The 25098-nt window shown below is 52.0% G+C and overlaps 1 protein-coding gene across 1 annotated transcript in view; it reads left to right on the top strand.

Annotated features, from left to right (window-relative positions):
* The window catches only part of MFSD4A (major facilitator superfamily domain containing 4A), a 31764-nt gene extending 11253 nt beyond the window's left edge, over positions 1-20511 (top strand). Inside the window, exons 2-10 of the mRNA XM_066361931.1 lie at positions 460-658; positions 1280-1540; positions 4811-4979; positions 5619-5734; positions 6786-6959; positions 11584-11731; positions 16472-16542; positions 17709-17829; positions 19236-20511. Coding sequence (XP_066218028.1) covers positions 460-658; positions 1280-1540; positions 4811-4979; positions 5619-5734; positions 6786-6959; positions 11584-11731; positions 16472-16542; positions 17709-17829; positions 19236-19291 — 1315 coding nt within the window. The 3' untranslated portion in view covers positions 19292-20511. The remainder of the gene's footprint in view (positions 1-459; positions 659-1279; positions 1541-4810; positions 4980-5618; positions 5735-6785; positions 6960-11583; positions 11732-16471; positions 16543-17708; positions 17830-19235) is intronic.
* Positions 20512-25098: the final 4587 nt, after the last annotated feature.

Below are 25098 nucleotides of genomic sequence, written 5' to 3'. Positions count from 1 at the left end.
GGCGTGTTGCCGCCCAGCTCAGGGATCTGGGGTTCGGGTCTCATTTCCCATCGCACCTCCAGCTTCACGCATGTGGCAGTTCCCTTGAAATACTGACAGCAGATGCCCTCTGATCTTTTATAGGTAAAAGATTTGTACAAAAGGAGTACAAAACTCCTTATAAGTAAACTAATAGCAGTTACGCTTGTGAAGGCCCATGTCTCCCTGTCACATACACTCTAGGGTCATCACAACCAGCCCGAGAGGGGTACTGTTCTCTGAGACGTAGGCTCATTGAACATCTTCCCCGCAACCCCTAGTAAATAAGTAACAGAACTTGTTCCTCAGCTGCCTTTCCCCTTCCACCAAAGGGTGGGGAACTGTCCCCGGGGCCACCCAGCACATGGAGGACAAGGAGGGGGCACTGTGTTTGAAGGGTTCCGGGCCCCCTCCGCTGACCTCGCCCCTCCGTGACTGCAGCCTGGCCCAGTCGCTGTGGGCGCTCTTCACCTCTTCTCTGACCATCTCCCTGGTGTTCGCTGTCATCCCCTTCTGCTGTGACGTGAAGGTGCTGGCCGCTGTCATGGCACTGGCGGGCCTGGCCATGGGCTGCATCGACACCGTGGCCAACATGCAGCTGGTGAGGATCTACCAGAAGGACTCGGCCATCTTCCTCCAGGTGAGCCCACAGTGGTCATGGGCGAGGTGGTGGGGACAGCCCTGTCCCATCTATCCATCTCTCCCCAGGCCCCAGTGTCCTTGCCCCTAGGCCAGGGTGGTGATGCAGAAAGATGTAAGGTCTTATAGTCCAGTGTGACCAGCGAGGCCGGTACGTCTGGACTTGGCAATGGCCCCTGCCTGCAGGGTGGTCACAGGAATCGAAGTGCTAACCAGAAAGTTTTCTGTCAACTGGAAAGTTCTGTGACAGGAGAGTTTGCTGTGTTTCTCTCATCTTTCCTCTTCTTCCTTCCTCGTCCTCCCGTTACCCCAGACTTAGGTCCAGCCCTTCCCTCTGTTATGCCCCCTTCCCGTTGTTGGATGCTGACATGGTACCAATGCCGCCCACCCCATCCCCGTGGGGTGAAGATCTGGGAGGGAGGGAGCGTGAGGGAGGTGCTTGGTCACTGTCGTCAGGTTGTCCCAGGACAAGCGGATGGCTGGAGTTCCGTCCTGCCCTTTCCTGCCTCCCACTCCCTTGCTCCCACTTGAGCCAGGCCCGGGCTCCCCAGAAGGGACACAAAAGGGGGAGGGGTTATGGAGCTGAGCTGTCACCCCCATCCTACCTCTCTTCCCTTCCCAGGTTCTCCACTTCTTTGTGGGCTTTGGGGCTCTGCTGAGCCCCCTTATCGCTGACCCCTTCTTGTCGGAGGACAACTGCATGCCTGCCAATAGCACAGCCAACGCCACTTCCGGCCATCGCCTCTTCCATGCCTCCAGGGTCCTGGGCCAGCACCACTCCGAGGCCCGACCTTGGTCCAACCAGACGCTCCCTGGGCTGTCCCGGCCAGACGGAGCAGGAACCCGCGTGTCCTATGCCTTCTGGATCATGGCCCTGATCAACGTGAGTGCCCCTGGGGCAGGGCTGGGTGGGGACTGGTAGACAGCTGCACGCACCAGCCCATGCCAGCTCCTAGTGGAGATCCTTCTGATCCAGAGAAACGAGCTGGGGCCAAGTGTGCCCCAAGAAGGCAAGAGGATGGGAGAGCTGACCCCTCAGGATTTATCTGAATACAAAGGGGGTTGCAAGACATCGCCTCTAAGGTCCTTCAGTGTGACGTCCTGTGATTACGATTCTCAAGGGCAGTAAACAGGTTTAGCACTGTAAAATCAGGGTCAATTTTCAAGTCATCTGAGGCTCTGTGGGAAACCCGCCCCTTTCCTCCAAGGTCATGTGAAGCTGCCCCTGGTCAGGAGCACTGCAGGGCAGGGCAGGCTCTTCTCCAGGGTCCTAAGTGGCTGGTGGGATTCTCAGTGGCCTGCTGTGTGGGGGTGGGGTGGGTGAGGGGACTCCTGTGGATGCTGGGATAGACCAGATAAGCTCCCAGGGCCCCTGCCTGTCAAAGCTGCCTTCATAGGAGTGCAGCAAGGAGCCTACCTCACAGTGACCAGGTCAGACGCTGTGGCCTCTCTGGACCTCCCCGGTCAGCACTGACTCTGGTCCCTGGCTGGAGAGCTGTGGTGCTCTGCAACTCCCATGTTAGCCCAGGCTGGGGCCAGAGGGAGAGGTGGGGAGACTCTCCCACCCCAACCCTGACCCCCATTTGGGGAGAACTGTCAGAAACATCAGGAGCAGCCCTGGCCTCCTCTTGGGCCCAGCATGGGTGGGGTGGGGAGTGTTTCAGGTGGTCATTGGCCTGCTGGCTGTGGGATGGAGTCACTGTGTGGCTTGTCACTCTGACTTAGGGCTTCCCTGCACTAAGCAGGCTGGTCACCCCTCCAGAGGCAGGCCAGCTGGCTTCAGGCAAGTCAGCAGTCCCCCCAGCTGCTGCTGGGACTCAGAGTGATGCTGTGCGTGTGGCACTGAAAGGGGCTCTTGAGACCACCCAGTCCCACTGAGCAGCAGGGTGTCATGCCGTCCCTGGCTCAAAGCCCTGATGGGGCCAGCAAGAGGCCGGGTCAGGCTGGAACCCCGGCCCCTAGCACAAACCTCCTACCTGCCGCCCTGCAGCCCCTGCTCATTTTCCTTTCTTCTCCTTTGTAACTTCCCTTTCCCTCTCACAGACTGTTCCCTGGGGGCTCAGGAATACCCCCTCTCCCTCTGCTCCTTCCCTTCCCACCCTGCCCATCATTGTTTGGGAACAATGCAGCTTTGGGCCTGTGCTCTCCACGGGGGACCTGCAAAGGGGGAGCACTCACTGTCAGTACAGTGTCTACAGTGTCAGGGCTGGGACTCTGGGGCCAGGGAGCTAGAAGGTCCAGCATGACCCCGAGGTCGTTTTGCCCCACAAGGTGCAAACTAGAGGCACTTTGTTTGCTGCAGGATTTCTGTACTTTTTCCATTGGTTTGTGTCTGAAGATAAACAGCCCGCCACAGAAGAGAATGAGGCCATCCAAGCACGTGGGCACGTGCGCTTGCGCACACACAGGCACACACAGGCGCAGCCCCCCTGGCACTCTGGCTTAGAAGGTGGAGTCTGCCTTCCCTGAATGGGCTTCTTCTAAAGATGGATTGTGTTCCCGTGGCAATGCCAGGTGTGAGTTTTTCCCATCACCCACCTCCCTGGAAAGCCCCACCTGAGCCATCTGGCCCTTTTACAGCTGTTTCCCCTTGGCCTCCACTCAGGCATTCTGCCACCACAGGCCTCTGCGTGTGGCTTTCCTGTTTCCCCCACCAGACTAGAGGGTCAGCTTCATCTCCCCCTTCAGACCCAGGACTCTTGAAAGCAGGAACTGTGTCTCCTTCCATTCAGGCCCAATTTGTGGCTCGAATTCTGCTAGGCAGAATCTGACTTTGACTTATTTTTGAGTGCAGAGGGAGGCTCCCAAGGTACCCATAGGGAGGTGTCAGCACAAAGCTGGTGTTCAGGTGACTTGAAAAATGCTCATGTGAACCAGCCCCAGGCAGACTTCCACCTCTGCTCTCCTTTGAGCCTAGTGGAGCCCGTTGGACTGGCCCCTGGGAAACTTCCAAAGCCCCTCGAGTTCCATCTCTATCCTAAGCTGGAAGCACTGATGGCGTTGCAGCAGCAAAGGCAGAGGCTAGACTGGATGAGGGTCTTCCCGGCAGCGAGGGTGGTTAGACACAGACAGGGCAGCTGAGGGAGGGGGCAGAGGCTTCTCCAGACCTCAGAAGCAGGAGACTCTTCTCATTGCTCTGGGGCAGTGATTTCCAGCCGATGTGTGCTGCAAGAATTTTTAAAGCGCACCGTACCTGACTGTGTTTAGTCAGGGACACTGACCTCTTTTCCCTGCCAAATAAAAAAATAACAGCCAACACAACAGTAACCATCTGGTGTGAATGAATCAAAATTATGCCTTCTTTTTTTTTCAGATTGGCAAAAAATATATTTTTTTGGTGTGCTGCAGAATTTTAGTCATTGGTTTATGTGTGTCATGAGATGAAAAAGGTTGAAAATTGTTGCTCTGGGGAGTTTGCAAAACCTAAGCGGCTTAACATAAATAGCAGTGAATGTAAAGCGGGCTTGTGTGTTGCTTGTAGCATGCATTTTTTAATCAAAAGGAGTCCACGTCTGTTTTCCCGTTTAGACACGAAGCCCCTGAGGACAGCCTCCACCCTCCTAGGGTGTAACGTCACCCCGACAGCCCCTGAGGTGGAGGTGGCACTGGACAGAATCGGGATGCCCGGTGCCAGTCCTGCTCTCCCCAAGTCAACTGTGTGACCAGCACTAATGCTCGCTGGGTCTCTGGTCTAATGCGCTCTGGTCTCTTCCAGCATATCAGGTTCTAAGTGATAACTTTGAGCTTCATTTGCCCCATCTGGAAGATGGGGATAATAATTCCCCCAGCACGCTTTCTAGAGCTGTGATGAACGAAAGCAAAACTTCTTTGGAAACAAGTTTATCTCTGGTACCTCTCCTGTGCCAGCAGCATTCCGATATGATTCTAAGCTTTGCATGTGACAAGTACCTGTCTTCTCAGGAAAACAGATGTGGTTAAGGTCGGGCAGCAAGTACACCAGTCCTACACTGGGTCAAGGCTGCATTAGCTGGGGACACCTATTAGGTGGGCACCCTTGAAAAAAAGCTGTCCTCTCCCAGGACTGTGCAGACATGTGCCCTATGACAGTGGAGGTTGTATGCAGTGGGCCAGGCATGGGTAGGGGGCAGCCTGATGGGACCAGGGTGCTCCTGACCCTCTGCCCCACCCCCAGCTCCCAGTGCCCATGGCTGTGCTGTATCTGCTGTCCAAAGAGCGGCTGCTGACCTGCTGCCCGCAGAGGAGGCCACTGCTCCTGACTGCAGATGAGCTCGCCTTGGAGACACAGCCTTCTGAGAAGGACGACCCTTCCTCGCTGTCCCCAAAGACTCAGGCACACCCAGGTGGGGATGCTAATGAACTTTCACTCTCACAGCCCCACACGGAGGCTTCACTGGTAACCCCTCCCCCAGAGGGTAACCACAGATCACAGATGAGAATGATAAGAAAAGAACCCTGGTCTGACCTGTGGAGGCGCAGTGGATAAAGTGTCGACCTGGAAATGCTGAGGTCGCCGGTTCGAAACCCTGAGCTTGCCTGGTCAAGGCACATATGGGAGTTGATGCTTCCAGCTCCTCCCCCCTTCTCTCTCTCTGTCTCTGTCTCTCTCTCCTCTCTAAAATGAATAAATAAAATAAAATAAAATAATTAAAAAAAAAAAAAGAACCCTGGCACCAGTGGTCTCGTGATGCAGGAGCTGGAGCAACCTGGCCAAGGGAATGAGGAAGGCAGACTTCTGGCTCCAGCCTCTATTCTGCTTAACTCTCCTTGTGTGACCTTGGGCAAGTTACTTGACCTCTCTGAGCCTTGCTTGCACCAGGACTATAAGATGGACAGGGTCTGTTTCTAACAGGTGGTTGGTTGAAACTAGAAGGGGTGGGAGGCAGTAAGTGGTCCTCTCTGCCGCCAGCCACTCCCCTGGGCACGCAGAGGGCGGGAGCAGAAGCTGTGACTCAGCCCTGGTCTTCTGGTGTCTCGTCCAGCACACGACGACCTGTTCAGCTGCTGCCAGAGGAGGAGCTTCAGAGGAGCCCCTTATTCCTTCTTTGCTATCCACATCACAGCTGCCCTGGTCCTGTTCATGACCGACGGGATGACGGTGAGCCTGCCCTCAGGGTGCCCCTCCACCCCAAGACTCAAATCTGGGGATGGCAAGAGAAACAGAGGGGCATCAAGGTTTCCTAGAGACCTCACCTGAAGTTCAGGTGATCCAAACATTTAAACAAAAAGTCTAGGGGGAGACTGTTTCCAGAATCATCCATAGCCCCTTGGTACTATGGTCTTCTGTCCCGGCCAATTGTTTACGTTTTCATTACCTCCGTGGATAGGAGCCTATAGGTTTGTTACTGTGCAGGCTATCCACATGTTTTAAAGCAGCAGAGCCCTGTCCTGCCGAGTAGAGGTCATGCCAAATAAACTCTACAGTACCCTGCTTCCTGGAATACATTCCACACCTGGGCTTCTCAAGCCATGTAGTACAAACAAGCTACAGGCAGGCTCTGGGCCCAGGTATTCAGTCTGCTAGTGACCTCTGTTACGCTATTTAATGCCTTCCCAGAAATCTCTAAGGATTAGATTAGGACAGTTCTGAATGGCTAACTAATGGCCATAGGAGGGACTCTCTAAAGAGAGGACCCTGCAAACTTAGATGACCTAGTGGGAAGTACTCGTGACAATACTGGTTGACTTCCAACTCTCAGTGTGACCTTGGGCGAGTCACTTCTCTCTGCCCTCTCGCCTGTAAAATGAGATGCCTGTACACACTTTTTTTTTCTGCAGCAAAAAACTTTTTTTTTTCTTTAACAGAAAACTTTCAGTGGAATCCTGATAAATGAGGCATGTAGTGGACCCCTGCTCTGGTGAAGGGGACCACAGTGCTTTTTTGCCCAGGCCCCTTGGGCTTCCCATGGGGAGATGCCTCCTTGGCACCCAGAGGCCTCCACAGGTGCAGTCCAGGAGCTGTGGCCCCCCAAGTTCTGTTCTCAGCTCCGGCCTCTGTGTGCTCTATAGTCCTGGCTCCAAGCCCCCCTCTGTTGAGCCTCTAGGTGCAGGAGCCGTCCTCCTCACGCCTGCCCAGCCAGGGCTTCCTTTCCCCGGGGGATGATCTGGCTGCTCCTTGGATTTGCTCAGCGGGGCCTGTCTCTCCACAGGGGGCATATTCCACCTTTGTGTACAGCTACGCCGTGGAGAAGCCGCTGTCCGTGGGACACAAGGTGGCTGGCTACCTCCCCAGCCTCTTCTGGGGCTTCATCACCCTGGGTCAGCTCGTCTCCATTCCCATCTCCTCCAGAGTGAAGCCAGCCACCATGGTCCTCATCAACGTGGTGAGTGGCCTCCTTTCACTTCTCGGAGATTCAGGAGAACCATACGCTCCTGGCCGTACCACTGCCCAGGACTTCTGTGCAGGACTGAACTCAGCCAATGTGGTGGGACTGTTGAGGAGGGCGAGGGGAGGGAGGGGCGGGATGCTGTTGAAGAAGGGATGGAGCCCTGGCCGGTTGGCTCAGCGGTAGAGCGTCGGCCTAGCGTGCGGAGGACCCGGGTTCGATTCCGGCCAGGGCACACAGGAGAAGCGCCCATTTGCTTCTCCACCCCTCCGCCACGCTTTCCTCTCTGTCTCTCTCTTCCCCTCCCGCAGCCAAGGCTCCATTGGAGCAAAGATGGCCCGGGCGCTGGGGATGGCTCTGTGGCCTCTGCCTCAGGCGCTAGAGTGGCTCTGGTCGCAACATGGCGACGCCCAGGATGGGCAGAGCATCGCCCCCTGGTGGGCAGAGCGTTGCCCCATGGTGGGCGTGCCGGGTGGATCCCGGTCGGGCGCATGCGGGAGTCTGTCTGACTGTCTCTCCCCGTTTCCAGCTTCAGAAAAATGAAAAAAAAAAAAAAAAAAAAAAAAGAAGGGATGGAAATCCAGGGGGTGGAGCCTTCCCTTGTGGTCTTGGGACAGCCCCTTCTCCTCTCTGGGCCCCTGAGTCTGTACTCATAAAAGGGCTGCAGGAGGCAGTTCCTGCCTTGTAGGGTCAGATCCCTGTGGACAACCTGCCAGGAGTACAAGGGAAGCAGGCTCTGGCCTTGGCCCTCCCGTGTTTACCTCAGTGCCCAGAGCCGTGTGGCCAGTGGAGACCAGGGATGCTGGGGCCTTCAGAATCACCCTCTCTGGGCTGGAGCCTGAGGATTTACATTTTGAAACTCTCTCAGGTGATTCTCAAGGAGCCAGACTGGCATGTGGGCTGCCTTTAAGGAACTGGTCCGCCCAGGAAGCAGGAGGTCTGGGCCTGCGTGATGGGCCTTAATTTTCACCCTGATATGTATGATATCTCTGTCACCGTCTGTGACAAAGGGGTCCAGATTGCAGATTCCTGGAAGGTCATCTAGCCCAACCTCCCAGCAGGACTTGAATCACCTCTGTGACATTCCTTTATAGAGGAGAGTTACACGGCCTGTTTAAACACCTCCAGGGACTGGGAACTCGGGAGAAGCCAGGCTTGGCTGAGAATGAGAAGGAGATGGGAAGCGGAGAAATATTGCAGATATTTCCAACCTGAAGAGAGTTTTGTCCGACGGGGGTCAGGGTGGCGTGAGCCTGTTGTAGGCAGAGGACAAAGGGGGACGCCTGTGCGGAGGGGTGGTCTGTGAAGCTATCACTGTCGCAGAGGGACTGAGGGACAACAACCAGGGAGAGGCGGGGAATGAGAGCAGGGGGAAGGAAGTGGGAAGTTCAGGGAGGAGGGAGTCCTGGTCCCTGGAACTGGGGCGACCTTCCGGGTGAAGAGTGAGGGTACAGGCACTGCGGTGGCCAACCTCTGAGGACACGGGGCCGCTGCTTAGGCAGAGAGGGTGAGGCGGGACTCTGGGTTCAGGAGAAGAAAGAAAGTCAGAAGCATCCTGGGCACTAACCATCAAAACTCACCCGGGGTGAAGGTTTTTAAAAAAGGAAAATCATGGCCTGACCTGTGGTGGCGCAGTGGATAAAGCGTCGACCTGGAAATGCTGAGGTCGCCGGTTCGAAACCCTAGGCTTGCCTGGTCAGGGCACATATGGGAGTTGATGCTTCCAGCTCCTCCCCCCCTTCTCTCTCTCTGTCTCTCCTCTCTCTCTCTGTCTCTTCCTCTCCTCTCTAAAATGAATAAATAAATAAATAAAAGTTAAAAAAAAAAAAAAAAAAAGGAAAATCAGGTTCCGGGGCCCCACCCCAGCCAGACTTCCTGAGTCAAAGAGGCCAGCCACGCAGGGAGACTGAGATGCCACCATTGCGTCCAGGCATGAGGGGTGGCCGCTGGACCAGGGGATCAGGGTGGATTCGGAGAGATACAAAGGCTCTAAACTGTTTTTTGAGGTAGAGCCGACAGGACTTGCTGTTGGCCGGAATGTAGGAGGTGAGGACAGGAGGGATCAGGGAAGGCCTTAGATGCCAGGTGAGCCCTGGAGCGGGCGGGGTGCTGTTCACTGATGTGACCAAGAGGAGATTTGGGGAGGAAAGGACAAGTTCTGTTCGGGCCACATTGTTAGTCACCTAGTGACATATCAAAGGGACAGTTTTATATGAAAGTCTGACATCTGGACACACAGCTCATGGCTGGAGGGACAGAGTTAAGAGTCCAGGCATTGGGGCCTTGGCCGGTTGGCTCAGCGGTAGAGCGTCGGCCTGGCGTGCGGGGGACCTGGGTTCGATTCCCGGCCAGGGCACATAGGAGAAGCGCCCATTTGCTTCTCCACCCCCCCCCCTTCCTCTCTGTCTCTCTCTTCCCCTCCCACAGCCAAGGCTCCATTGGAGCAAAGATGGCCTGGGCGCTGGGGATGGCTCCTTGGCCTCTGCCCCAGGCGCTAGAGTAGCTCTGGTCACGGCAGAGCGACGCCCCAGAGGGGCAGGCAGAGCATCGCCCCCTGGTGGGCAGAGCGTCGCCCCCTGGTGGGCGTGCTGGGTGGATCCCGGTTGGGTGCACGCGGGAGTCTGTCTGACTGTCTCTCCCCGTTTCCAGCTTCAGAAAAATACCAAAAAAAAAAAAAGAGTCCAGGCATTGGGATATTTGAAACTGTGGAGCTGGCTAATGGGAAATGCAGACAAAGAATAGCCACAATGGAGTCCTGGCCACACCAACATTTAGAAACTAGCTGAGAAGAAAGAGCGGATGGATCTGGGGGACCTCTTTCTCCGCCAAAGAAATACATTTCTCTTGGAACTGTAGATGGGTTCGTTACTTTGGTGTTTTCACTGCGTGAATGAAGTCTTTCATGTTGTGAAGATAATGCGTTTTCTTACGCCACCATTGGTGGCGAATCTCTAGGCAGCAGGTCGTTCACAGTAAGGACCCTGGGCTTCCATCGGCAGTCTGGTGTCTCCGAGATCCCGCAGCAGACCACGGGCCAGAGGTCGGGGAAGGAGGCCCATGGGCTGCAGTCTCTGGCTTTGTTAATAGTTGGAGCACATCCCTCAGGGTCTGCCTGCGCGTGTGCAAGTCCTTTACCTCCTCACACTTCCTCTGTAAAGCAGGCGGCCCTGGGTTAGCTGTGATTTCTTCCATACCTTCTAGTTCTCCACTCTGACTTTATCTTATTTTTTCTAGAAACAGATATACTCACCCAGGAGATTTTTACCTCAGCGCTGTGGATTTTTGTAGAAGATCCTTATCTCTGGAGATAGAAAGAAAGCTCACGTGCAACTACTAGGACTGATGCTGATCTACAGCTTCACACTTGAGGAACCCCTTCATTGCTGTGGTCTCTCGGCTAACCCTCAGTGTAGCTTTTGGAGCCCATTTTGCAGAGTAGGGAGCTAGGAATCAGGGAGATCCACCACTCCCAGGACCCAGAACTGAGGCGACTCACACCTGGGTCTTCTGGCCCCAAATCAGTGCTGCCTGGGTTTCTCCCAGGTGCATTTTGCGTAGGAATTAGGCAATATTGACATAAACATATTTTTTTTGCAAGAGACAGACAGATAGGGACAGATAGGAAGGGAGAGAGATGAGAAGCATCAATTCTTTGTTATGTCACCCTAGGTGTTTATTGATTGCTTTCTCATACATGCCTTGACTGAGGGGCTACAGCAGAGCCAGTGACCCCTTGCTCAAGCTGGCAACCTTGGGCTCAAGCCAATGACCTTTGGGCTCAAGCCAGTGACAATGGAGTCATGTCTATGATCCCACGCTCAAGCCAGTGACCCTGTGCTCAAGCTGGTGAGCCTGTGCTGAAGCTGGCGACCTTGGGGTTTCGAACCTGGGTCCTCTGTGTCCTAGGCTGATGCTCTGACAGAAACACATTTTAAACAAAAATTTAAAGGGTTATTTTACCAAAAATATTTCCATGGGACAGAAACCCTGACTGAACTAGAAAGATTTCTGGACTCTTAGGCCATTACAGGGGTCTCTAAACGTGGGTTGCAATCTGCCCGTGGAATCTGAGCCGAATCTGTTGAGGGGATGGGGAGCCCAGCTGGCCCACCACAGCCGCTGAATTTCTCCGGGAGTTCTCTCTGGATGCCTAGACTCTGGGGACCCTGCAGCCACCACCCCACCTCCTGCTACCCCAGGGCGTCCTCCATGAACTCACTGCTTTTAAGGAAGAAGCAGCTCTTTAGGAGGATTGGAGGACTCTTGCCTCTCAGCCAGCAGGGCTGCAAGCTAATGACTTGGATGGAGTTCCCATGCTAACAGATAAGACCTCGGGGACAATCAGTATTCCCTTACCAAGCACTTCTTAAGCTTGTGATGTAGGCCATTTGTTGGGTGTCTGGGTAGGCTCACCTCTTCCCTCATATTCTCAGGGCTGAGTTGGCAGACACTAGACTGCGGAGGGTGCAGTCCCTGCATATTCCACAGGGTGGCACACTGGTCACAGCGCTGTTCCTCAGGCCTAACTGTCCAAGTTAGGAGAGGCACTCCTCCAGGTTTTTCCTTTCTCAATGGACCTGGCTTTCCCCAATTTCTAATCACTCCATCACTTCTGTGACAGGTTGGCGTGGTGGTGACATACCTGGTGCTTCTTGCGTTCTCCTACAACATCATCTTCCTGTTTGTGGGAACAGCCAGTCTGGGCCTGTTCCTCAGCAGCACCTTCCCCAGCATGCTAGCCTACACAGAGGACATTCTGCAGTACAAAGGTGAGTGCAGGGGTGTGGGGGGGTGAGTGCAGGGGTGTGTGGGGGAGTGAGTGCAGAAGTGTGGGGGTGAGTGCAGGGGTGTGGGGTGAGTGCAGGGGTGTGGGGGTGAGTGCAGGAGTGTGTGGGGGGTGAGTGCAGGGGTGTGGGGGGGTGAGTGCAGAAGTGTGGGGGGTGAGTGCAGGGGTGTGGGGGAGTGAGTGCAGAAGTGTGGGTGGGGGGTGAGTGCAGGGGTGTGGGGTGAGTGCAGGGGTGTGGGGGGTGAGTGCAGGAGTGTGTGGGGGGTGAGTGCAGGGGTGTGGGGGGGTGAGTGCAGGGGTGTGTGGGGGAGTGAGTGCAGAAGTGTGGGGGGTGAGTGCAGAAGTGTGGGGGGTGAGTGCAGGGGTGTGGGGGGGTGAGTGCAGGGGTGTGGGGGGGTGAGTGCAGGGGTGTGGGGGGTGAGTGCAGGGGTGTGGGGGTGAGTGCAGGGGTGTGGGGGTGAGTGCAGGGGTGTGGGGGTTGAGTGCAGGGGTGTGGGGGGGTGAGTGCAGGAGTGTGGGGGGTGAGTGCAGGGGTGTGTGGGGGAGTGAGTGCAGAAGTGTGGGGGGTGAGTGCAGGGGTGTGGGGGGTGAGTGCAGGGGTGTGGGGGGTGAGTGCAGGGGTGTGGGGGTGAGTGCAGGGGTGTGTGGGGGTGAGTGCAGGAGTGTGTGGGGGAGAGTGCAGAAGTGTGGGGGTGAGTGCAGGGGTGGGGGGTGAGTGCAGGGGTGTGTGGGGTGAGTGCAGGGTTGTGTGGGGGGGTGAGTGCAGGAGTGTGGGGGGTAAGTGCAGGGGTGTGGGGGGGTGAGTGCAGGGGTGTGGGGGGGTGAGTGCAGGAGTGTGGGGGTAAGTGCAGGAGTATGTGGGGGAGTAAGTGCAGGGGTGTGGGGGGTGAGTGCAGGGGTGTGGGGGGGTGAGTGCAGGAGTGTGGGGGGTGAGTGCAGGGGTGTGGGGGGTGAGTGCAGGAGTGTGGGGGGTGAGTGCAGGGGTGTGTGGGGGGTGAGTGCAGGGGTGGGGGGGGTGAGTGCAGGGGTGTGGGGGGTGAGTGCAGGGGTGTGGGGGGGTGAGTGCAGGAGTGTGGGGGGTGAGTGCAGGGGTGTGTGGGGGGTGAGTGCAGGGGTGTGGGGGGGTGAGTGCAGGAGTGTGTGGGGGGTGAGTGCAGGGGTGTGGGGGGGGTGAGTGCAGGGGTGTGGGGGTGAGTGCAGGGGTGTGTGGGGTGAGTGCAGGGGTGTGGGGGTGAGTGCAGGGGTGTGGGGGTGAGTGCAGGAGTGTGTGGGGGGCTGAGTGCAGGGGGGGTGAGTGCAGGTGCCATCTCCTCCCCTCTTCCCCACTTTCTGTGATGTTCCCGCTGGAAAATCAGTGTCCTACCTCCTCACTGGTGGGAACTGATTCATGAATAGGGTGGTTCCGCTCCTCCTCCAACATTATACCTATAGATGTGATTTCAGGCCACAGGGAAGCAGTAAGTTTCTTTCTCCCTTGTTCTTTTTCCCCATAGTAATCTCTACTGACCACAGCTGGCATTTGTGTAACATGCGTAGGAGTTCAAAGAAAAGCGAAGTTGCATGGGAGCATTGACAGCTTAGGAGAGGGACTTTGCAACTTATCAGTAATGACAGGTCCTTGCTCTGTTCTTGTGGATGCTGTTCAAAGCCTAGAGGCGTAGAACAAGGATTGCACACCTGAATTGGGTGGTTACACAGCTTCTTTGATGTCAGAAACCTCTAATTCACTCCTTCTCTTTCTGTAGCCTCCTAAATGCATATAGCAAAAATCTTTTGTAAAATGAGTTAAAAAGTAATTGTTTTGAACAGTTAACATTATCCTTAGAAGTAACCAGAGATAGCCCTGGCCGGTTGGCTCAGTGGTAGAGCGTCGGCCTGGCATGCAGAAGTCCCGGGTTCGATTCCCGGCTAGGGCACACAGGAGAAGCGCCCATCTGCTTCTCCACCCCTCCCCCTCTCCTTCCTCTCTGTCTCTCTCTTCCCCTCCCGTAGAGAGGCTCCATTGGAGCAAAGATGGCCCGGGCGCTGGGGATGGCTCTTTGGCCTCTGCCCCAGGCACTAGAGTGGCTCCGCTCGCAGCAGAGCGACGCCCCCTGGTGGGCGTGCCGGGTGGATCCCGGTCGGGTGCATGCGGGAGTCTGTCTGTCTTTCCCTGTTTCCAGCTTCAGAAAAATGCAAAAAAAAAAAAAAAAAAGAAGTAACCAGAGACGCCCTAGAGTTCTGGAAAACCAGCATTAGAGACAAGTAATTTCTTTAGAGGAGGAGAGGGGGAAATTGGTGTATGAGGCAGGGGGAGATCAGGGCAATTAGAGCTACACCCACCCAAGTTCTCTGTAGTAGAGACAGGAGATCAGGATCCTTGAAATCTAAGAGTAATCACCAAACATCAAGTGAGTAAACAAAGTCAAGAAATAATGTCGATATCTTATGTCATGTGCTATATCCCACAGAGTTTTAAGTGATCAAGACATGTTAGAATTTAATAGTAAGAATAGGAAGTTATATTGGTTGATTCTGCCTGCAAATGATCACTCAAATCCATCCTCTTTACATTTCTCCCATCCTTGCCTTAGTTCAAGCCTTTATCATCACTTACCTGCTTGGACTATTTAACAATACCCAGCTTTTCCCAATGTCTAATCACTTCCGTCGCTGCCTTGGTGGGTCTTAGCTCCTCCTCTCGCCGTCACATTTGCCTGCATCAGAGGTTCTCCGTGCTGAGTCCACATTAGTCACCTGGAGCACTTGTAACAAAACCCAGTGCCCGGGCTTCATCTCCGCAAAGTCTGATGTAACTGGTCGGGAGCTGCTGGGTGATGCTAACGTGGAGCCAGGGTAAGGACCACTTACTGTGCTGTTCTCGGAGCTGCTGCAGAGAGCAGCGGCTTGCTTCGACAAGGAGCTGACCCTGGCCTCCATGTCCTCCTGGGCAGCTCTTTTCCTTTCTCCAGCCTTCTCCTGTCCCGCTTTCCCTCAGAGTGGCAGTCTAGCCAGCTAGTCCCTGATGGCACAAAAACTGTCCTGACCCTCCACACTTTGGCATATGATGAACCCTCTGCACGGAATGCCCTCTGCTCTGTCCCTCCTCCTCTGTCCCTCCGGGAAGCTTCTCTGATCCCCATGGGAAAGGTACCCCCTCCTTCGTACTTGCTTCTCATCTTTGATCCCCTCAAAACCGTTGTACCTCTCTGTGATATCATACTCTCTGTGGGCACTGGCAAGGGACAAGGGCAGGAGGGCGTTGAGGCCATCAGCAGATATGCATGTCAGTCCTGCCTTCATACTCTGGCTGTGTGATTCAACTTCTTCCCGCTCTCTGAGCCTCAGTTTTCTCATCCGCAAAATGGGGAGACAAATACCTTTGAGGATTGTTTTGTGCGTTAGAGAAAATGTAAAGCTCTTGATTTAGCAGCTTAAGTGGCTCAGGTGCTGAATATATATGTTAACTCTAATTTTTCATCTGAGCGCCATCAGTGTTTAGCGTAGTACTTGATGCACAGAAGGAACGGGAAGTTGTGTGAATGAACGAGTGGAACAGTGGTGCCACTGTAATTCACGGAAGCGAGTGACCAGTGTTGAGTCCAGAGGTGGCTTCATGAAAGAGATGGGGTGTGAACTGGCGCAGAATTTGGAAAGGAGGAAGGAAAAAGGAAAGACATTCCGGGGAAGGATGAGGCAGTGGCCAGTGTGAGAACAAAGGTGTAGACAGCTATAAACAAACGTGAGACAATAAAGAGGAACTTGAAGCCAGAGTAGATAAGCTTTGTTATTCGACACACGCTCGGTGTCTACCATCCGCTGGCCGCTGTGCTGATAATAAGCAGTGATACATGCCACCGAACTGAGACCCAAGGCACCGGCCTCTCTGAGGCTCACAGCCTGGTGGGCAAGGCTGCCCAGTAAACAGACACTGGGGTGCATGAGAGGAGGGTCAGGGGGCGGAGGGAGGAGCCGCTGATCCAGGTTCAGGGGTGGGGTGAGGGGAGAGGGTGACAGAAGGAACTCTAAGCCAGGACTGAAAAACGAGCGGGAGTTTGCCGGACAAAGAGGAGGAGGAGCGAATGCTTGTGTCAGGCCTGGTGGAAAGAGGGAATGTGCAGTTGGGAGACTGCGCTTGGCTCTCCTGGCTGGAGGGGAGCTTGAGCAGGTAGTGTGGGACAAGGGTCCACTCTCAACGCGGACAGCGATAAAGTATAAAGGGCCCTGAGACCACAGAAGGCATTTGGACTTCGTCCTGAATGCGGCAGAGAGCTGGCCTGGTTTCGAGGGTTTGCCCCGTGCCAGGACTGTGCCAAGCACTTTGATGGGGAGCAGAGCACGAGAGCGATCCACGTGGCAGCGCGGTGCAAGGTGTGCCTTGCTGCCCACTGTACACAAGGAAACCAAGACCTACAGAAAGTCGAGAACTTGCCTGAGGTCACATAGCTAGTGGGTGACACAGCTGGGGCCTTGAATGCCAGACTAAACAACTTGGAATTTACCAGGAAATAGTCATGAGCAATTGGAGGTCTCAGAACAAGGAAGGGACTTAATGGCAGCAAGACCTAAGCATTCCCAGAGCAAAGATAAGAGCTACAGTCTGAGAATTCTTGGGAATCCCACGGAGTCCTCTTAGGCAGCCATGCTGCTTTCCAGAGACCTCCCAGAAATAACCTGGATTATGCCAGCTGACTTCTGTCTCCTATCTTGTTCTTAATAAACCAAATCCTTCTCTTTTGGGTAGGCTGTGCAACCACAGTGCTGGTGACAGGGGCAGGAGTTGGCGAGATGTCCCTCCAGATGCTGGTTGGATGGGTATGTGGGAGACTCTGGGGGGCGGGGAGAGCATGGGGGGAGCCCTCCTCCGAGCAGGTGGGAAGGTACGGCCAGCCATCTTCTGAGCCTGCGCAGGCGGGGCCCTCCTCTGTCTGTGTTTCCATTTCTGAGCCGGCCTTGAAAGCTGATCCTCCAAATGGGGGACCTGGAGCTGGGAAGGGATGCCGTTGTCCAAAGCAAACACAAGTCATGTCTGGGAGCAAGGCCAGAGGGCCCCGCGGGAATGTTGTTTAGCTCCCGGGCCTGGGATGGGACTGAGCTGCAGAGTTCTTTGTCCATTCCCTCTCAGCCTGCCAGCCCTCACCCCCCTCCTGTAGCCTTTGGCCACCCTGCGAAGGGCCCCGCTTTCCTGCCCACACCTGCCCAGATCCCCGGCCGACTCTCCCAGTTCTTGTCACACATACCCACGTACATGTGCCCACCGTGGGGAAAAATAAGTCTATATACTTCTTACTGAAGTCTATAATGTAGATAGCGTCATCCCCCCTTTTACAGAGGAGGGGACTGAAACTCTGATAAATTAAGCAGCTTGCCCTCAGTCATCACACCTCTAATAACTGTCAGGGATGATACCCGAACCCAGGCCTTTCAGCCTCTAAACCGCCCTCTGCACTGCTCTCCTTTCCTCTGCTCCTGCCCACAGGGGGAACAGCCAGCCTTCAGCGCCCTCCGCGGGAAACGCCCCGAGGCTGGGTGTGCTCAGTGTGATCTTGTGGAGAGCACAGAGGGAATGGGTGCGAACTGCTAAAGCCGGTGATGGGTCCACGGGCACTCCGTATACCACGTTGGCATATATTTAAACTTTTCTGTGATAGTTCTGGTCAGGCCTGTGGGTAGAGAAACACCTAGTGATCGGAATTTTAAGGAATAGGGAGATTTTTCAGAAGGTCCCACACACATCGCTGAAAGGGACCGCAGCGGTCACCAGATCCAGCCCCTGCCGTAGAGCTGGATTTCTGTCTCCTCCAGAAACATAACATTGAAATAAGGCCCACATGTTCCTGCTACCCATGTTTCTCTCTGTTGGTGTGACAGTCCTCAACTTGACTAGAAAATCTGCCAAGCGCCCGAGAAGGCCGCTTCCTCCGACACCTCTTCATGAGAGGTTTTGATGGCCTGCGTCTCTGTGTTTTCCCCTTTGGCAGATATTCCAGGCTCGGGGCAGCTACAGTTTCCTGGTCTGTGGCGTGATCTTTGGTTGCTTGGCTTTTACCTTCTACATCTTGCTCCTGTTTTTCCACAGGATGCACCCTGGACTCTCATCAGGTAAGGAAAGAATCTGTTTCTACACAAGAGGAGGAAAACAGAGCAGGGGGAGGATGTGGGGGATGCAGTGGACCTTAGCACGCCACCAGTGCTGTTCTGTTCCAAGTAAAATGCAAGGAAATGTTTATTTTTCTACAGCTTCCTTTCCCCTCTTCCTGCTTTGCTCTGTGATTGTCTGCACTGTGCTGTAGGGCGGGAGCGACCGGGATAGGCTGACCCCTGGTTTCTCCACTGGGACAGGGGCATGGATGTGAACTTGGCTTCCTGCATCCCACCGCCCCACAGGACCGCAGGCCAAGGCTCTCTGTCCAGCCTGGGCAGGGCCCTGGAAGGCATAGCCGCCTCCTTAGCTGGAACTCAGCCCAGGAGCCCAATTGGCCATCTCTTTGCAGTTTAGGATTTTGACTCTCCTCCAAATCTTTTTTCCAAAATGAAGTCCTTCAGGCCAAGTGGCAAAGAAAAGTTCCTTCAGCGTGGAGACACTACCTAAGAATAGTCCCACTCCTGGAGACCCCAGGCAGGGGGAGTCCCAAAGCAATTTTCATCACCCTGAGCCCTCCCCCGACCATTCTGCCCAGAGCTCTCCGGGTCCCCGCAGCTGTTTCTGCGGTGCACTTAGCCAGTTCCTAAGAGAAGGTGCCCAGGCAGAGGCCCCGTTCTCGCCATAGAAAGTGAAGACTGAAGGAGCAGGCAACCACAGTCCTCTCTCAGCAGGTGGACATATGCACCCTTTAAACAATCAGTTTAGGCCCTGGCCAGGTAGTTCAGTTGGTTAGAGCGCTGTCCTGAAATACCAAGGCTGCAGGTTCAATCCTCAGTCAGGGCACATACAAAAATCCACCAGTGAGTGCATAAATAAGTGGAACAACAAACTGATGTTACTCTCTTGCACTCTCAAACAATCAATTAATAATTTTTAAAGTATCAATCAGTTTATAAGCCCAGAAAAAAATTGGGCCCTCCCAATCAGCTCTAACCACAGCCTTGCTTCCGAGGTGGCAGGCACCGACTGCTGCCCAACCCAGCCCACGGCAGAGCCTTCACTTAGACCAGCGGTTCTCAACCTATAGGTCGTGACCCCCCGCTGGGGTCGCGACCCACAGGTTGAGAACCCCTGACTTAGACACATTCAAGAAGTCTTTATTGGATGTCGGAGGAGCAACACTTAACTCCCTAATCAAGGAAGACAAAAAGAAACACATATTCCCCTAACCCTAGACACTAGTCTCAACAAACTGCTTCCACCAACAACTTGCTGGCACCATGGAGGTCTGATTTGCACTTGGCTCCCTGAGGAGCCACCACAGGGCAGAGAAACAAAAGGCCTGGGTAGGCTCTCAGAATGAGTAATGGCCGCCACTTCATCAGAGCTGCCGAAACATGCTGCCCGTCTTTTTCTGTTGTAGTTCCTTCCCAGGACAAATCCCTCGGAGTGGAAAGCGCAGAGCGCTACCAGAGGTAGAAGTGCGTGGAGGAGGCAGGCGAAGACGTCCAGCATCTTGCACGGCAGCCGAGACCAGCGTGGGGAAGAAGGCTGGGGGGCCGTGGAGGCCGTCTCCCGATGCCTGGGTTCAGGTCTTCTCCACTGAATACTCGAGTAGAGGAAATTAAATTGGGTCCTCCCTGGGCAAATCATTAGACGTTTACCTGGCTATATTTCAGTTCCTTTCCTCTTCCCTGGTTCCAACTTTGGGTAAGAGCTGTCCAGGACACCCCCCTGGGGAAGGAGGAAGACAGTCATCTGCTTCACTCCACAGACCACCTCCTGCATGGACCAAACCCTGGGTTTGATGATCACTCTTAGCTGAATTTGAAAATATAGGTTGAAATTATAAAGCTTGATGATCATTGCTATATGTAGATATCTTTTAAGTTAATCAAAACAAACGCCAGGTGATTCCATGGCACGCTCATAGGATTCATGTGTTTTTTACTTATTCATACTCCAAAGTCCCCCTTAATTCCCACTGCTGATATCAGTTGTTCGTTCATAAGCTAAAACAGTAAAAGGAAAAGTTGAATCTTGCTATCTTTGGACCACTAATTCAGGTGGTATGCTGGGTTAGCTCCTCCCAGTTTATAAAAGCTGATGATTAAAATTTCATTTTGAGTGCTATTTGTTAAATGCCCAGACATTATTAAAAATTAAATTACAGAAAATTATAATTAAGTTACATTACAAACAAAGGTAATAGCTACTCAAAACTGATCACTTCCTAATTTTTCTATACATTAGGCTCTTGAAGTAATTTATGACTATTGTATCCATATGGTGGAAATATTATACAAAGGAGGGCTTCTCTTTCCCACTCCACTTACAGGTAAGGTGGAGTAAGGTGTTGGTGGCTTGAGATCAGCCGTGGTGATCAGTATTTACACCACAGAAACTGGCAAAAGCTACAAATCATGGCTTTCTCCCCTGGAGAGCCAGGTGTTAAACATTTGCCACCACACCACCTGCTAAAAGCTAATTGGTCCAGAAGTTGCCTGGGAGAATGAGATGGATGTTCTATTTTTTTTACTGACATTGACAAGCTTGTAAAAGGCATAGAAACAGCACTAAGAATTTCTCAAAAGTATCTAATTTAAACTATACATCTTCTATAGAGAAAACAACTCTTTACAGGCATACCTCAGGGATGTTGCAGGTTTGGTTCCAGACCATCGCAATAAAGCGAGTATTGCAATAAAGTGAGTTGTAATCTTTTTGCTGGTGGAGGCTCTTGCCTTCAATTTGTAAAAAAAAAAAAAAAAAAAAAAAAAGCAACATCTGTGAAACGCAATAAAGCGAGTCACAATGAAACGAGATATGCCTGTGTACCATGTCAAGTTCTTTAACAAAAATGAGACTTGATTCAAGTCCCATACTGAACAGTTCAAGCTGTGCAGTATACTGAAAGGAGTGCCTGTCAAGGGGTAATAGCTCTTGTCCAGAGCAAATCCTCTAGTAATACGAAGAAAGAAGGCAAACTCAGCCACTTGAAAAGGGCTAAGCATAGAGACTTTTGTCAGTCGTAAATGGCTATTACAGACGGTATATTAGTTCACTTGCACTTTCTCTGTGTGTACACAAGTGTACATGTATAAAAAGTAAGTGGATCACGATTCTCAGTAACCTGTCCAAGTAATGTGGCTCACATGCCCGATATTAAAAGGTTTATCCTGGAACTGTAGGCATTGATTGTCATGTAAGCCAGCGCCACCTGCCAGCAGCATGGTGGGAAGGGTAATCTGGCTGCTGAGAGACCTGGGTCAAGCACCAGCCTCAGCTTCCATCTCTGTGGCTCTGGGCAGATAGGTCCCTGAGGCTCTTCCAGCTTTGCCTTTTTCAATCTGTAAGATGACATTTCTAAAAGAATCCTACCCTACCTCAAAGGGATTCTGAAAGAATTAAGGGAATTTGTGTTAAGCAATTACTATATGCCTGCCGTAGAAATTACTTAATAAATTTAGCAATTTTTATTTTTAAAACCTCCTCACAAGCAGCTTAGAAATTGTTCATACGTTTATTACATATTTATTATAAGTCAGAAAGATCCAAATACGTGTGACTGGTGGTGGTGCAGTGGATAGAGAGTCATCCTGGGATGCTGAGGTCCCAGGTTTGAAACGCTGAGGTCATCGGCTTGAGTGTGGGATCATGGAGATGATCCCATGGTTGCTGGCTTGAGCCCAAAGGTGACAAGCTTGAAGCCCAAGGTCGCTGGCTTGAGCAAGGGGTCATTGGCTTGGCTGGGGCCCCCTGTCAATGCATGTATGAGAAGCAATCAATGAACAACTAAAGTGCCGCAACTATGAGTTGATGCTTCTCATCTCTCACTTAAAAAGAAAAAAAAAAATCTAAATTCCTTTGAAAGCTGGTGGTCTAGGGGATAGTTTAACTATGTCTATAAATACTTGAAAGTATTAGATGCCAGCCAAATTTAAATATGCAGCCGTTTAACTGTAGTGAGTGACCTGGGCAAAAAGAAAACAGCTGTATTTTTCTTGTGGTTTTTCAAGAAAACATCCTTTTTACACAGATTTAGAAAGAAGAGCCAGTGCCTGTTTCTAAGGTGATCAGGATAAATTTGTGAATATATAAAACAAGATTGAAACAAATTTGAGTGCCTTTCCTAAAATAAAATACTTTAAATTGAATAAGTGTGCTATCTATTATCAAGGACAATTGATCCTTTTACATGTAAGCCCAGAAACAACCAAATGTTCCCCGAAGACAGGTCTCTCTTATACTCTGGGTTCACGTGGCTATTTTATAAGAAACAGAACTCACAAGCAGGACTGAGAACCACCATTCCCTCTTGCATATAATCAGAAGAAGAAAAGGCAGAAAGGTTTTTACACCACACTGCCTACTCAGTTACAAAGCAAGTAGGCCTTGTCTTCTGGCTTTCCTTTGCCGAGCTCTGACACTGCAGAGTGCTACGGAGTTGCCCTGTGTCCAGGTTTCCCTCTGCTATTTAGACATGGGACTCTAACCCATCATCAGTACAGCAGCTTCACTAAAAGAAGGCATGGTGACAGAGGTGTTAGAATTCATATATTCATTTAAAATGATTTATTGAGCACTGGCTATGCTTAAGGCATTGATCTATGTGCAGAGATAAAGCAGAAAATGAGACGGAAGTCCCTGCCTCACAGAGATGACACTGCAGGTGAAGACATATAGACAGCATACAGAGGTAACATGCCACAGGATGAGGGATAACAGGTGCCATAAAGAAAAATAAAGGACCCTGGCTGGTTGGCTCAGTGGGAGAGCGTTGGCCTGGCGTGTGGAAGTCTTGGGTTCGATTCCTGGCCAGGGCACACAGGAGAAGCGCCCATCTGCTTCTCCACCCCTCCCCCCCTATCTCTGTCTTCCCCTCCTGCAGCCAAGGCTCCATTGGAGCAAAAAGTTGGCCTGGGCACTGAGGATGGCTCCATGGCCTCTGCCTCAGGCACTAGAATGGCTCTGGCCTCCGCCTCAGGCACTAGAATGGCTACAGCTGCAAGGGAGCAATGCCCCATATACATATGGGCAGAGCATCGCCTCCTAGTGGGCATCCTGGTGGGCATGCCGGGTGGATCCTGGTCGGGTGCATGCAGGAGTCTATCTGACTGCCTCCATTTATAACTTTGGAAAAATACAAATAAATAAATAAGGGCAGGAAAGAGGGTAGAAGGGGGAATGTCAAGAGATGCTGCTGTTGAAGCCTTTTCTAAGGAGGTGCCACTTATGCAGAAACCTAAATGATACACAGGAGCCAGCCATCCAAGTACCCAGGAAGAATTGTATAAGCAGGGGACACGGCAGGTGCAAGGGCTTTCAACAGAATACACTTGCAGTATTTGAGGACCAGCGAGCAGGCCAGTATGCGTAAGTGCAATGAAGGAGGGGAAGAGTGACAGGAAATAGGTTAGAGGAGAAGCTAGGGGCCAGATCATACAAGCCAAGTTAGGAATGTGTTTGTTGTTGGTGTCTTTTTGTTTTGTTCATTTTTGTTTTTTATGTGAGATTACTAGGAGAGCTGTGAGCAGGCAAGGGAGCAAGAATGAAATTGTGGGCACAGGCAAGGTAACAATTGCAATAAACTATGTAGGAGATGGTGGCTTGGACAATGTTGGCTTCAAGCTGTATTTTGAAAGTCAAACTGACAATTTGCTGATGAGTTGGGTGTGGGGTGTGAGAGAAAGATGGGAATCAGGCTGTACCTAAGGCATCTGACTTGAGTGAGTATATGATGAAGCCATTTAACATTAGAAGACAATGGAGGCACTCCCATTGTTTTGGAAATGTGTATTTCAGGATGCTATCTTGGGTATCAAAAGCTGCTGGCACTTAAAAGAAAAGTCAAGCCTGGAGACAAACACTGTTTAAGGCTGTGGGACTGAATGAGACCACAGTGAATGTAGAGATTGGAAGATTGAGACCTGGGGTTCTTCAACCCCTAGAGGCTTGAAAACAGAATAGGATCCAGCAGAGCAAATGGAAGAAGCCAGAGGAGTACAAGAAGTTCAGGAGAGAACGGGGTTTCCTGGAAGGCATGTGAAGAGCTTCTAAGAGGAGGTCATTGGTGCTGCCACAAGGCTCACTGAGGGCTGAACTTCAACCACTGGATTTGGCAACCTGGAAGGTGACCTTGACTAGAGAGCGGTTTTTGTCACCGATGATGTGTTCAAAATATGAGAATCAGCCTGACCAGATGATTCACAGTGGATAGAGCACTGTCCTGGGATACAGAGGAACCAGGTCGCTGGCTTGAGCGTGGGATCATAAACATGACCCCTCTTGAGCCCAAAGGTCGCTGGCTTGAGCAAGGGGTCACTGGCTCAGCTGGACCCCCCTGGTCAAGGCACATATAGAAAGCAATCAATGAACAACTAAGGTGTTGCAACAAAGAATTGATGCTTCTCATCTCTCTCTATTCCTGTCTGTCTGTATCTCTCTCGCGTATGCGTGCTAAAAACAAAAAACAAAACAAAATAAAATACAGGGGAATCATAAAATTAACTGATGTTACAGCAACCTCCTGACACCAGTGCTTCCTGCCTATGAGAAATTCTCTTACCTGTTCCACTATTCTTTTTTTTTTTTAAAGTCCATTTTTTAAAAATTTTCTTTATTCATTTTTAGAGAGAGGGGGGGGAGAGAGAGAGAGAAGGAAAGAGGGGGGAGAAACAGGAAGCGTCAACTTGTAGTAGTTGCTCCCTGTATGTGCCTTGATCGAGCAAACCCAGGGATTTGAACCAGTGACCTCGGTGTTCCAGGTCGACGCTGTATCCACTGCACCACTACAGGTCAGACTGCTCTACTTTTCATTATACACTAAAATTGGTTAATTTCCCAGGGTTGGCATTATCAGGTAGGAGATCTCATTAATAGTTATATGATTTCACATTGATTATCACTACAAAGCACTGCACTTACTAGAATATGCCTGTTAATGGAAAGAAGTCAGTATCGAGGTATTGTCACTAGATGCATCTATAAAACACAAAGTGATTGCAAAATAGACATTGTGCCTCTTAAAAAAGTATGTGTCAACAGTTAGAAAGGTTAGAAAACGGTACATAAACAGGTTTTTTAACTGAAGTACTTAGAGCTTTTAATATCCTAATATAGTATGCATTTTGAATCTCCAAACGGTGATGACTCCAATTCCTCATTTGACCTCACGCAACTACTGTTTTAGGTAATATATCTTGAGAACAGTGGTTTAGCAGAATCCAGCAGTCCTCAAAAGTGGTTATCACCCAACTGCATTGCTTAGTGACCTACCATCTGAA

The sequence above is a fragment of the Saccopteryx leptura genome, chromosome 2 (assembly GCF_036850995.1).
Source record: "Saccopteryx leptura isolate mSacLep1 chromosome 2, mSacLep1_pri_phased_curated, whole genome shotgun sequence".
Classification (NCBI taxonomy): Eukaryota; Metazoa; Chordata; class Mammalia; order Chiroptera; family Emballonuridae; genus Saccopteryx; species Saccopteryx leptura.
This window is presented reverse-complemented; position numbering and strand designations above follow the sequence as displayed.